Source organism: Emys orbicularis, chromosome 1, assembly GCF_028017835.1.
Source record: "Emys orbicularis isolate rEmyOrb1 chromosome 1, rEmyOrb1.hap1, whole genome shotgun sequence".
Lineage (NCBI taxonomy): Eukaryota > Metazoa > Chordata > Testudines > Emydidae > Emys > Emys orbicularis.
In genome coordinates, this window is record NC_088683.1 from 204,575,901 (window position 1) to 204,591,087 (window position 15,187).

A 15,187-nucleotide genomic window follows, 5' to 3' on the forward strand; every position below is an offset into this window, starting at 1 on the left:
CGTGTCACTGATATAAAACAGAAAGTAGTGGAAAGACTTCATTCAGTTCCAACATCGTGCTGAGCTGATATGACCAAAGACAAATGTGGGTTAACTAACTCAAGTGCCCCAGGGGTCTGCAGGATCAGGGGCTAAGTCTGGAATAAGAAGGAAAAGTTACATTTATTGCAGTAGTTCTCAAACTTTTGTACTAGTGACTCCTTTCACATAGCAAAACTCAGAGTGCGACCCCCCCCCTTATAAATTAAAAACACTTTTTTATATATTTAACACCATTATAAATGCTGGATGCAAAGCGGGGTTTAGGGTGGAGTCTGACAGCTCGCAACCTCCCATGTAATAACCTCACGACCCCTTGAGGGTTCCGACCCTCAGTTTGAAAACCCCTGATTTATGGAATGCCAACACCACTTTCTGCAGCACCTTGATCTTTTTCTTGAAGATCTTAAATACTGAGCAGGTCTGATCCTACTTAATGTGATATCTAATGAAATCCCAACTGTAGTTTGAGCAATACAACACCTAACATTCAAAAGTGAAGATATTCTTATCGTCATTGCATCATCTGAAACAAATGTCAGTGCAAATGTATAGAATCACAGAAATATAGGACTGGAAGGGACCTCGAAAAGTCATCATGTCCAGACCCCTACACTGAGGCAGGACTCTACCTACACTGTACCTGACAGGTGTTCTTAAAAACTTCCCTTGGAAGCCTATTCCAGAGCTTACCTACCCTTACAGTTAGAAAGTGTTTCCTAATATCTAACCTAAATGTCCCTTGATGAAGATTAAGCCCAGCTCTGTCCTCATTATAATAGCATTTACCATATTTGATGACTTATCAGGTCCCCCCTCAGTCTTCTTTTCCCAAGACTAAACACACCTAGTTTTTTTTAACCTCTCTTCATAGGGCAGATTTGCTAAACCTTTTATCACTTTTGCTGCTTTCCTCTGGACTCTTTCCAATTTGTCCATATCTTTCCTAAAGTGTGGCGCCCAGAATTGGATACAGCACTCCAGCTGATGCCTCACTAGTGCCAAGTAAAGCAGGACAATTACTTCCTGAGTCTTACACACGACACTCTTTTTGATACACCCCAGAATTATATTAGCCTTCTTCTATCACTGCATCACATAACAATGTGACTCTCATTCAATTTGTGATCCATTATAATCCCTCAGATCCTTTTCAGCAGCAGTACTATCACCAGTTATTCCCTATTTTGTAGTTGTGCATTTGATTTTTCCTTCCTAAGCAAGGTACTTTGCATTCGTCTTTATTGAATTTCATCTTTCTGAATTCAGACTAATTTTCCAATTTGTCACAGTCATTTTGAATTCTAATCCTGTCTTTCAAAGTACTTGCAACCCCTCCCAGCTTGCTGTCATCTGCAAATTATATAAGCATATTCTCCACTTCATTAATTAAGTCATTAATGAAAATACTGAAAAGTACTAGACCCAGGACTGACTGAGGTGGGACCTCACTAGACATGCCCTCCCAGTTTGAAATCAAACCACTGACTACAACTCTTTCAGTATAATCTTTCGACAAGTTATGCACCCAAATTACAGTAAATTCATCTAGACTGCATTTCCCTAGTTTACTTATGAAAATGTTATGTGAGACTATATCAAAAGCCTTACTACTATCAAGACATATCTGGTCTATTACTTCTCCCCTATCCAGTAGGCCAGTAATCTTGTTAAAGAAGAAAATTAGATTGGTTTGGCAAGATTTGTTCTTTACAAATTCATTTTGGCTATTCTTATAACCCTATTATCCCCTTACAAACTGATTGTTTAATAATTTGCTCCAGTATCTTTCTATGTATCAAAGTTAGGCTATAATTCCCTGGGTCCTCTTTGTTCCAATGTTTAAAGACAGGTACTATATTTGCCCTTCCCCATGAGAAGGGCCTCACCTGTCCTCCATGAGTTCTCAAAGATAACTGAGAACAGTTCAGAGATTACTTCAGCTAGTTCCTTCAGTACCTTAGGGTGAATTTCCTCAGGCCCTGTCAACTTGAATACATCTAACTTATTTAAATATTTTTTAACCTCTTCTTTCACTATTTTGGCTTGCATTCCTCCCCCTATGTTGTTAATATTAATTGTGTTGAGTATGTGGTCACCACTAACCTTTTTACTGAAGACTGAAGCAAAATATCAGAGGGGTAGCCATGTTAGTCTGAATCTGTAAAAAGCAACAGAGGGTCCTGTGGCACCTTTCTGTTAATCTTAAAGGTGCCACAGGACCCTCTGAAGCAAAATAGGCATTAACCACCTCAGCCTTCTTGAGGTCACCAGTTATTAGCTCTCCTTCCCTGTTAAGTAGAGTACCTACACTTTCTTTTGTCTTTCTCTTGCTCCTAATGTATTTAAAGAACCTCCTTCTTACTGTCTTTTATGCATCTTGCTAGGTGTAACTTATTTTGTACCTTAGCCTTATCCCTACAGGCTTGTGAAATTCTTTTGTACTTCCTCAGCTATTCTTCCATGTTTTCACTTTTTGTGGGATTCCTTTTTCATTTTCAGGTCATTAAAGAGCTCCTGATGAAGCCACAAGGGCCTCTTTCTATTCTTCCTATATTTCCTTCACATCAGGATAGCTTGCAGTTGCACCTTCAATACTTTCTCCATGAGAAATTGCCAGCTCTCCTGTATACCTTTAGACCCATTAGACCTTACCCACCAGTTCTCTGAATTTGTTAAAGCCTGCTTTTTCAAATCCATTGTCCTTATTCTGCTGCTTTCACTCTTTCCTTTCTTTAGAATCATTAAATCTATCACTTCATGATCACTTTCACTCAACTTGCCTTCCACCTTCAGATTCACAACCAATTCCTCCCTGTTGGTCAGAATCAAGTTTACAATGGCTGTCCCCCAGGTTATTTCTTCCACTTTCTGAAACAAATAAGTTTTGCCCAACACAGTCCAAGAACTTACTGGAAATTTTGTGTTTTCCCATCTTACAGGTGTCTGGGTAGTTCAAGTCCTGTATTATTAGTACCATGTCTTGTGTTTTGGATATTTCTGTTATTTGTTCTATAAATGACTCATCTACCTTCTCTTCCTGATTTGGTGGTCTACCGTAGACCCCTACCATGATGTGATCCCTAATTATTAACTGACGTATCACGTCTTTAGTTTATTCAGACACAATGATGATTCTGATTTCATCTCAACAGGTCTGAGTAGCTATTTCACCTGCAGTGAGTTTTTTAAAGTTATACAACAAAAGGTACTATCCCACACTAAAAAATGAAGACCAAATCCTGCATAAGATCCAGAAGAATGGACCCCTGTGTCTCTGTGGATTGCCAATGAAATCCCTGGGGATACACCCAGGTGCATGGGCTCCCGCAAACAGATCCAGTTGCAAGACTGGGGCCAAAATAAAAAGTTATTCTTCCTCCTCAGACTTAAGCTAACTTTTAATTAGCGTGCCAAAAACAAAAAAGGAAAAAAATATTCAATAGCAATATCTTTCACACTTAGTGAGAAAAATTAACGGGTTTTGTCTCCATCTTAATAAGGAATTGTTTAATTAAATTATTAAATTAAATTAGTTAATATAATTAATAGTTTAATTAAAATAATTTAGCTGAACAGTGTTAAAGCCTTCAAATTTTCAAAACTTGCTTTTGAGTTTTTCTAGTTTATTCTGGATTTCTGGATAAATTAAGAAACTTTGTAAATCCTATTTATGAATCAGATTAAAGTATATTTCAGGAAAAATGTATTAAATTCATGGGTTAAAAAAATCCCTTGATCTATTACTATTAAATTCCACAGAAAAGACTGCTAATATTTAATGAACACTGTTAACCAGCTATTTAAGCATAAAATGTAAACTACTATAATATGATTCTAATGCAGACTCATTCTTGTTAAAATACGGTGGGTTTTTTTTTTTTTTTAAACCAAATCCACCTATTCCCTTAAAGAAAATATACTCTAAATTCAGTTTATATAAAGACCTATAGTTTGGGCTCTATAGCTAAAGAGCAACAGCTCTTCTTGCTGATTAACTAATGAACTGTGAACACAGCTAAGATCATAGAATATCAGGGTTGGAAGGTACCTCAGGAGGTCATCTAGTCCAACCCCCTGCTCAAAGCAAGACCAATCCCCAGACAGATTTTTACCCCAGTTCCCTAAATGGCCCCCTCAGGGATTGAACTCACAACCCTGGGTTTAGCAGGCCAATGCTCAAACCACTGAGCTGTCCCTCCCCCTTGAGATGACTTAACTGATTGCATATCTGGCCAACTGTTCCACAACATCACAATGGGGGGGACAGAAAGGGGGGGGGGTAGTTTCTTCAACCATCTGATTAGTTTGTGCTCTGAAATATTACAATTATAGACCTTGTAAATGGTAGCGTAGCTAGAGTAACTCTAGGATTTATTGTTATTCATTTACTTTTCTAATCTTGTTTTAAATCTCAATGAACTATTTTCCTCAACAGACATCCTGCATAGGTGTTACCAAAGTCATTTATGTGTTGCTCAAAAGTATTTTTAAACTCAAATGAATGTTTGGAAACAAAAAAAAAAATTTGATAGTGAAATATTCGTATCACCTAAAAGAGTAGTAAACAGAATGTAAAAAATTATATAATATTACAAAGAAATAAATGACTTTTTAAATAAGAAAACTTGTTTTTTATTTTATCAACGAGGTTTAGAAAAATCCTGAGTCTTCTATATCTGCTTATGTAATGCCTTCACAAAACATTACAAATATTAACATTTTGCAACAGGAGAAACAATGGTTAAGTCCTATTATCAAGAAAGTAATTGGTGCACTAAGTTTTCCTTCTCAAAGACATCTAAATACTTGTAAGGCCTCCATTACCATAGAATCGAGCATTTCCTAAGTATTTACAAATAAACAATCAGTCTCTTTCCTTCTTACTTCTCAATCAATAGGAGAAATAGCTTGTGTGTATATAGAGGTTATTGAGCAAAAGCTAAGTCAAAGAGAAAATTTTCAATTTCATGCTGAACATTGTATGGTTAGTGTATTTCATTATATGTGAATCACAATTCAAAATGTTTATCTGAGATGGTCTACACCAGCACCTTACCCATCAAGAAGATTCATTGTTGTTGATGTGACTTCAGCAAACAGAACAATCTTCCCAAGCTTCTTTGTTTGCAGATTGTGTTGATATGTCTGCAGGCTGAAGTGTTCAGATGAGAAGCCTCCCACAGTGACGACTGGTATGAGAGATTGTGTTATTTCCATCTCCGGCTTGTAAGATGAGACAAATTTAAGGGTCATCTTGCTGGATTTTATTAATCCTTCAACATCTACTTTTTTTTCAAGCCATTTCAGAAAAGAAATATGATTTTCCTGTGGAGAGGAAAATGAGAGAAATATGCACAACTGCACATTAATGCACACAAACTTTCTTCTGAGAATGTCTATATCAAAAGGTTTCAGAGGGGTAGCCGTGTTAGTCTGTAACAGCAAAAACAACGAGGAGTCCTTGTGGCACCTTAAAGACTAACAAATTTATTTGGGCATAAGCTATCGTGGGCTATAACCCACTTCCTCAGATGCATGGAGTGGAAAATACAGTAGGTAGGTATAAATACACAGCACATGAAAAGATGGGAGTTGCCTTACCGAGTTTTGGGGGGGGGGGGGAGGGGGAGAGGAGTCAGTGCTAACAAGGCCTGATCACTACAAAAAATAATTTTCCCTCTGTTGATACTCACAATTTGCAAACTGGACACCATTAGATTACGCCTGAATAAAGACTGGGAGTGGTTGGGTCATTACAAAACCTAAACCTAAATTTCCCCAATACTAATTTCCCCCTCGTTCTTTTTATATCAAAAGGGTCACTCCTAGACGAGTATGGAAAAACTAGCCTACATTTTCAAGGCTTCCCCTCCCTAGGATCTGCCCTGGTCTGGCTGGTTGCTTGTCACTTCCTTGAACTGCAACCCAACCCCCTTTGCAGCTTCCTGGCCTCTGAGTCCAACCCCTTTCCTACAACAAGTCTGTTGGTGACTCTGTGCAGACATTCTTTGCCTCATCCACTCAAGTATGGAGCCAATCTAAAACACATGGATACTCCCACACTGAGTGGGTGATTTAGCATGCTAACCACTTAGGCTTCTATGCTACAGGTTATACGACCCAGAGTTATGACAAACTTTACTGGAAATGTTGCAACAACTTAGTAAAAAGCATTTCCATAATGGTGAACAATGATTCCTCAGTAGAATGCTGGCAGAAGAGGCTGTGACTACTGATAAATTTGGACCTAAATCTTGCTAATCCAATCTGGGTAGGCCCTTATTTGAACTGGCCAGGGTAACTGAGGAACTAACTAAAACAGATTAACAAAGAAGCCAGCAAAGACCTTATAAAAGCATTTGCCTAATTAAGAGAACTCAGTATTCTCAGTGTACAGAAGGCACTGACTATTCTGCTCTGTTGTCACAGCTAATGACGCTGTTTGTATAGATTTGTGAATTAAAGTTTTTTCAAACAGGACACAAGAAGTATAAAGTATAAGCACACACTTATCCCAGAGCCTCCTAGATGCTCAGCTCTCTTCCTTTTATTACAGAGCCTTAGAAGTGTGAAATAAATTATACTGAAGACAAAGTTAAGGGGATGGGTGATTGGGACCACATAGGTCTTTGAGATATCCTGAAACAGCAGCTCCACATTAGTAAAACGTTTTGGATTTATCTAATGCTATTGTAGAGGGGTTTATATGAAATGTTTTGCCATCTCTTTAGAACACCTACTATTTCTAAACAGCCAAAGAAAAGAAGATGCTGGGACTTTTCCAAATCTAGACCAAGTACAAGGAGCAAAAAGTCAGTCACCTACACACACAAAAACTGTCTTTTTGCTGTATTTTTCTCCACTCGTTTTATGACCTATGAATCTAAACTGGACTAGGTATTTCAGCTAGGAACAGAAGATAAAATTGGAAGTAGCTATATCACAGGTACACCAGTAGGCAACATACTGAAGCTAAGGCAGGAAAGGAAGTTAAAGCTATTGATGAACTGATTAAAGAAAATGGTAACTTATAAGCTATTTTCAAAGTGTTAAAATCCTCTATACATTAAACATTTCTGGTGCACCAGGGAAAGAAGGAGCTACAGATTTGATATTTGTGGACAAATGACTCTCCAAGACATTAAATAATGAGCATAACCACCCAATTTATACAAATGAGCAAATTCTAAATTCAGCCTTACTTGTTCAGTCCCAGCAAACTCTCCTGTCATGCTATCCATCCTGAGACAGAAGAATTAACACTGAGAAAAATCACGCACTATTTATTAGTAAAAATGCTTAAGTATTCATTTTTCTTCCTCTGATCTTTTCTAAACAGAAAAGGGTCACTTTGCAAAAGTTTGCAAAGTTTAAAAGCACACAGATCTGTGTAACTAGGTATGTACAGAGGTGATAGATATCAATCTCTAGGTACTTATGCAGCCCCTATTACTGCAGTATTTCAGTGCCTCAAACATTAAGTTATCCTCTCAGCACCTTTCTGAGCTAAAACTGAACTCAGATTCTCCTGAGTCCCAGTCCAGAGTCTTAACTGCAGCACAATTAATATATGTCTGGCTATGACACATGCTTACTTCCCACTAATTCTTCTCCCAAGGAATTAATCTAACATTCCAAACACCATTGTCTATTTAAAAAAAATAAAAAAAATAGTGGACCTGTTTCCACCCTCCAGCTATGGAATTTCCTCCCCAAAATTTACATCTGCTCAAATCTCAGGATGGACCATTCTTTCCTGTGCAAGCTACAGCTTTTTCTATACATTAAAGTCACAATTTTGAAGTCCATTACCTTGAAATCCTGTAGTGCAAAAAAAATTTGAGTTTATTCTATGGAGTAAGGAAAATGTGTTTCCCCAATGGGACCCAGCACTAGCTTCTAGCCACAAAAGGGCCTGAGACAACAGGCTTTAAATAGTGACATGTTTAGGTCCAGAAATGCTACTTTGTCATTTTTCGATTTTTGTAGCTCCTCTAAACTCTGCCCACTGAGCTTCAAGACAACTAAGGCACCTGACTTTACAGATGGAAAACAGTTCCAATAATGTTTTTCAAACTCTCTCAAATGCTTAGCTTTTGCACAACTAATGATGAAGTGGCATAAAAGTTTTTAGCAGTGCTTCTTTGGGCTGATCTTTGTGTTGCACTTATGACTTCACTTAAAGTAATATGTAGTACTCCCAAACTCCTGCTGATAAAGTCTTTATATGCCATTATCACGTGTTACATATAGTAACCTATTATCTGTTACTAATACTTAGCTTTAATTTCTTACAAACAGATGTAATTTTATATTGCATTCTAGACACACCTGTCAAGGCTGATTCCCCACTCTGGCACTTTGAGTGCAGATGGTGGGGGCACGCAAGGATTCTAAAAATTAATACTACCCACTCCGGGCTTGTATTAAACTCCCAAGGTTACAGCTTTTGTCTGACGTTGGATGGGTAGATGCTGCCACCACCCAATTGCAAAACCCCTTTGAGAACTGAGGAAGGCGCACTTGGGAATTCCTTCCTGTGGGGTACCCTCAAGCCCTTTCACCCCTCCTCCAGGGAAGAGCTGAGAAAGAAAAACAAAGGAAATCAGCTGTTGCCACCAGCTAATTAAACAACATGTGCACAAACCTCTTAGGACACAAAAATCCAATCCTGTTCTTAAAAAAAGGTAAATTTTATTAAAAACAAAAAGAAAGAAAATACATCTGGAAACTCAGGCTATTGCTAGATTTAAAAAACCACTTATAAGGATTAAGCATAAAGAATAGTTTTCTTGAGGTCCAGTTTAAAGGTTATCAGCAAAACAAAAGCACCTGGGATTAGCACACAGGAATCCACAAGCCATAAAGAAATAAAAAGAGATAAACCTAACTGCGTCTTTCCTAGTCATTTCCTAATCTACTTACATATCTGGGATTTCAAATGAGTAGTTTCTAGGTATGATACCGATGATTTTTCATACCTGGCCCCAAGCTTCTTACAGCATAGTTTTTTCACAATTTTCTTCACAAACTGTCATCAGATTAGGCCAGTTCTTGATATAGTGCTCAAAACAGTCCACTGCTGAGTTCCATCACACATCTTGTGGGAGAGTTAGCTTGGTTCCTCCCACTTTTTTCAGAGCAGCTGCTGCAAAGTGGTTGTTACAGAAGTATTTTGCAATTTCAACATCATTAGCCTTTATTTCTGGAACACTGAAATCTTTGGCTAGGAGGTGCATCAAATGGAGCACTGTAGCCATATATCAGGGGTTCTCAAACTGGGGGTCGGGACCCTGCAGGGGGTCGCGAGGTTATTACATGGGCGGTCATGAGCTGTCAGCCTCCACTCCAAACCCCGCTTTGCCTCCAGCATTTATAATGGTGTTAAATATATAAACAAGTGTTTTTAATTTATGGGGGGGGGTCGCACTCGGAGGCTTGCTGTGTGAAAGTGGTCACCAGTACAAAAGTTTGAGAACCACTGCCATATATTATTAGCTTGGGACTCTCTTCACTCTCTTCTAAATAATTTCTTCTCATCTTGGATACATTTGCAGCATTGTCTGTGATCAATTTGCTAGACATTTGAATTTTTTTTTCCACAGTTAGTTATAGCTTTTACTGCTACTTCTTGTAAGTATTCTGCTGTGTGTGCATTTCCTGATGTATCAATTGTTTCTGTAAGGAAGACATTCCCTTCTTCTGTTGTCACACAAGCACATACAACAGGATCATCGTGGACATTGCTCCACCCATCAAGACTCAGCTTCCTGCAGCTCCCAGTGGCCAGGAACGGCGAACCGCGGCCACTCGGAGCTGCGAGTGGCCGTACCTGCAGATACTCAGGTAAACAAAGCGTCTTGCGGCCCGCCAGGAGCTTACCCTGAACAAGCAGTGAACCAAGTTTGGGAACCCCTGCTCTAGACCTTTTGCCCACTGTTCAATTTCTCTTTCATACACTTTAAGCCAAAGGCCAGCATCTGCAGCCAGAATCCAGGGCCGGACCTTGAAGCCCCATGACTGAAGCCTGCTGCCTGCCACTCCAGGGCTGAAGCCCGAAGCCAGAGCCTCACCACACCCAGGAAGATGAGGAACTCACTAGCTGCCTGCTTCTATGACATTTGTGGCTCCAGAGGGGGGCGGGGCCCAACACCTGCTGGTGGCCCTGAAGGAGGGGCCATTGCTTTCTCCCTTCCCCACCCCCAGTCACTGCCCAGGAAGCTGTGGCCACAAGAAAAGCCCCTGGTGGCTGCATGCAGCCACAGTGGCCGCATTTGAGAAATGATGATATAAAATAACCCAAGCAAATATTTCTATTCTTATGGAACTTAGTGAGAAAAAACTGACTTACCCATTTCCTTAAATGTTTTAGTTTTTAAACTAAACCTCACTGAAACAGTCTCATCCCTGAAGGAAAAACATTACAAAATGAAAAAAACATTTATAAGTCACCATGTAAAAAGTGCCAACTATAATCTCCAGATACACATCTCCTCTTTAGTGCTCTAATACAGATGTCTACCTTGCATGTGACCCCTCTAAATTCTACCTTAATCCCTACTTAAAGGCATTCCTACACCCAAATCAGTTTTTTCAGTTCAAAAAAAGAGTTTCAACTGTAATGGGTACAACTCAATAAGGCTACTTTTATACCCCATGTTTTGTAAAGTGGCTTACAATTTAACGGAAGTCAGTTAAGAATAAACAGGTGGAGTAAATCTAAACAAACAAGTGCAAAATGGAACAAATAAAAATCCCCAATCCATTTAGTGTCCACTTGTTTAAAAAAATGCTGGGAAGTTGGCGCACACTGGTCTTGAAAAAAATCTACTCAACATCTATTATCCTGAGGTTAAGACTACTGGGCTGGGGCAAAGGACACCTGTGTCACTATGCCCCAAAACCGCACCATCTGCAAGTCAAAGGAATAAAACAGCTATGTTACTGTATTTAATGTAACACTATTAATCAACTTTCTTTTAAACCCCTCTTTTAAAATGTAATTTGCTGTGCTGCATTTTTGTAGCACTTTCACCCACCACTTCCAGGTTCCCAATGATGACAGTAAATGTCAATGTTTAACTACTTCACTGCTTACTAAAGTATGTTTTAAAAAAGAAACAGCATATTATCAAGATCTCACCAGCAATTCCCGAAGAGTGGGACATACCTGGACTACTGAGGGGGGGAGAGTGGCATCATGGATGATGTGTAAATTAAAATGGGTAGAGCTTTTACAAGGCATGGTGAGAATGAAGGGTGTGTGACTGGTTTCTTTCTCCTGAAAGGGGGAAATGGTGAACTAGGAAAACCCTGTTGAAACTCTACAGCCCCTTTATACATTTCTTTTTCCTCTTGTAATTCAATAGGTTTCCACTGGCTTGCAGGAATGACATGGGAGCCCTCCAATGGCTAGTTTAACACATTTAGGTTTGCATGGATATTAAGCAAAAATCGTGTTGCCTAGTGAATAAAGTATGTGCCTTTATATTTGAGAAGTATTGATTGAGCCTACCATAAATTGTGTAAGACTGTATATTTATTGCAATTTTTAACTGCTAGTGAAGACTGCACAGGAAAAAAGTAGTAGTAGTTTAGAGGAGGGTATGAATGACCCATTTCTAGTGTAGCTGTTTTTATAGACATCACACCTTCATATGGCTAAACTTTTTTTTTTCCCCTACCTTGGCTATTTCCACATGTGAAGTATTTGGTTAAGGTATCACCTTTTTATATTTTTATTTTAGAAAAGGAGTAAGAATTCATCTATAATAGCATTGATGGGGGAAAAAATTAATAAAAAGCTACAGGATTTGAGCTCAATACCTTTAAAATATAAAAAGCGTGCATGCACACACACATACTTTATCCACTACATTACACAGTGCTTTTGCTTAACAGCCACATAAATGTAAAGGTGTTAAATTAGCCACCGGAGGGCTCCCATATCATCCCCTGAATCCAACAGAAACAAACCAGCGTCCGATGTGGCAGCAAGGGAGATTGGTGCCAGCCAAGAAAAAGTGATGGCAATTCTAGCCCAGAACACTGGCACCACAGACGGCCAGCAGCAGGAAAAGTCCACTGCTGGCACACGAGGGCAAGGTTTTGGCACCTGTCTTTGGCCAAGGAGATGCCTGATCCACTGATGCCACATAGGTTTTAATTTCCTGTAAAGGTGGTACATTTTTGTGCCTAAACAGGATGACAGTGTATCATAAAACAACCTTAAAACCAGGTTCTTTAAAAGCATGTTTCATACTTAGCCAGAATAGGCAAGCCTTAATACTTTTTTAAATTTTAAATCCAAAATGGCACTAAAAATCTTGCTATTAATATACAGGAGATGTAGAAGCTATACAAAATTCTATCATCCTCATCCCTTTTGCACACTATTAGAGTAAAGTACTATCCAAGTCTATAATACCTTCCATTGAAGTATTGTACAATACTTCATACACAATATAAATTTAGCCGCACAGCCATCATAAAAAGGTAAAAAAGGTAAAAGCATTGCTATATCCCTGACCCTCACTTTATAAAAGAACAAGGGTCAGACACAATAACAACTTCATGACCACAGCAGGTGGCAAGCAGCAAGAAGCATCAGGACAGCTGATTAGCAGAGGAAGGGAGAAAAAATAGAGGCCCTCTTCAGTTAGTCTGGAGGTAAAAAAATCTGAATCAAGCACCCTTAACTCTAAGGAACAGTAAGAGGGGACAGGCTAGGCCACCTGTGACCTCCCCACTCCATAGAAATTTCTGTGGAATGGAGGAAGGAAAGTCACTCTTCCCATCTATTTCTCTGTGGAAGGAAGTACTGGCAAGTAAAGTGAGAGCAGCCACCTTTTACTTGCCCAGTGAGAGACAGTAAGGCTGTTCCAAAGCTGTGAATAGATCTCAAATCTCCTGGCTCCTGTTTGTGAGGCAAAGGCCTCTCTCTCTCTCTAATCAAATAATCACGCATTAAAAGATAACTGCTGGACTGATTTTAATGCTGCCATCCTTCCTCCTATTGTATGAGGTTTAAGGAGTGGAGGAAGGTGGCCCACTGTACCCGATGTTAGGAGCCCCAATCCCTCTTTCCCCAATTTCCTTTGGGGATATTTGCCCCCAAACCCTCTTCCAACTCCTGTTTATCCATGAACCATACCCTTTCTGTAATGAGTTCCTGCACAAGACACCTGCTGCACCTGTTACCTATTAAGATGTAAGATTTCTGACCTAACCCCTTTCTCTATCTCCACCAGGTCCCCCCAACCAGCTGGGGAGAGGGCCAAAAAAAACAAAAACAAAACCCACCCAACCTGGCAGAGTGGGAAAAATTCCTTCCCTGCTCCACAGGAACAAGGCAACTAGGACAGTGCTCACTGCTGATCATCAAAACCCAGTCCTACTCTGATCCCATGGGTGGGCAGGTGGGTGTTGCCAGCCCAAAGTAGAAAGAGAATTCTTACCGAGGCATATGGGATATAAATACTCCCCACCCATGGGTACATGTTGTGCTAGTATGACACCCTCACCCCTGCATCTGATCCTGCCACTTTCCTTTATTCCCACCACTCCCCAGCTTTGTTCAGGTCAGTACCCTTTACCCCTCACAATTCCTTTAAGTGCAGCTCCTTAATGTATACAAGAAAGGGGTTCTTATCCTACCTCTTCCTTTCCAGTGTACTAATGAGAAATACCTAACATTTGAAAAAAGGCCAAACATGAAAAATTTATTAAGAGGCAAAATAAATTAACAAATTCATGGCATATTAAGCTGCTAATGTTTAGACAGAGAAATATAAGTACTAGAAGGGCTAATTTTTTAAGTTGGAGAAGGACACTGGTTTTATAATGTCTGGAACACTATGAATTTTCTAAACAGAAAATATGCCACTGTCATTAAAATGAAGGCACAGAAGAGATAACACAGCACCATCCAGCCTTGTAAGGTGTATTTTGTCTTACTTTTCTCCCTCAGCTACATTAGAACAGTCTGGAAGCAATCTTCTTGGCAGCTGCTCTCATCAACAAACTGTTTATTGTAAGAAAGTGGCTAGGTCAAAGGCTAAACGTCATCCTGAACTGAAAGCATACCTTAAAAAAATTAATACCGTACATGCATAATAAAACAGCATGTTATGTATAAAAGAGAACCATACTCAATTCTGAAAGGCCAAAAGTCTACTTAAACAAGAACTCCTGTATCTGAATGAGCAAAATTTGCTAATTTGTTCTTATGATGATTTTGAGGACTACCCAAAAATAGCTGCTTTTATCAAAAAATATTTGTATTAAAAGGCAATATACAATCTATGTTTTACACTCTAACAGGCAACAGAATTTTATTTAGATATTTTAGGATATTATATAGTTAATTAATACTGAATGAGAAGTCAGTTTCTCATTTACATATAGTGAAGGGATTTTTAGGCATATAATATGAAGTCAACATCAATTTTGTTATTTATGGAGTTCTAAATACAGTTTTAAGTCCGACATAGCTTTTATATGGAAAAAATAATCTTAATGCAGAGTTAACTGAATAAGGTATCATACATTGACAAAGTATGGATATTAAATCTTTTGTCAAGCAAGCAAAGTCAGTTTCAAATCTTGTTTGAAAAGTTTTAATTACAGCTGCACAAGTTCAGCTGTCGGTAAATCTCCTTTTCTCCCAGCATTCATAAATCTCTTGTAAAGATTTATCCTAGGCTTGAATGTGATATGCAAAGTTTTAGACCAAGAGCAATTTTTTTTAAACAAATTGCAAACATATTTTTCATTTGGACCGTCTTTAAATATATGAACAAAAAATAAGTGAGAGAAGAACAAGATATTGCATGTCCAGGTAACTCTGTTTAGTGCCTTAGACAAGTAACACATTCATACTACTACTTTAACTGAAAGGAAAGATAATTAAAGGAATTTAAGAATTAATGCTCAAACCTCATTCAGCAGTTCCCATCTATGTATTTCAGGAATTAACTAGTAGAGGATCATCTATACTGCATACTCTACAAGTGCTGTGATACCACAGAGCACAATGTGATAAATAAAGGTAAATCTATTGCAGTAGATTTTAAAACTTATTTTTATTGGAAAGATATGAAGGATAAGAACAACTATAGTCTACCTTGCAAAGAATTCCACTACA

General features: G+C 38.7%; 1 protein-coding gene across 1 annotated transcript in view; it reads right to left on the minus strand.

Moving 5' to 3' along the window:
* HLCS (holocarboxylase synthetase) overlaps nt 1-15,187 on the minus strand; it is a 231,021-nt gene that overhangs the window by 147,860 nt on the left and 67,974 nt on the right. Inside the window, exon 6 of the mRNA XM_065402773.1 lies at nt 5,099-5,367. Coding sequence (XP_065258845.1) covers nt 5,099-5,367 — 269 coding nt within the window. The remainder of the gene's footprint in view (nt 1-5,098; nt 5,368-15,187) is intronic.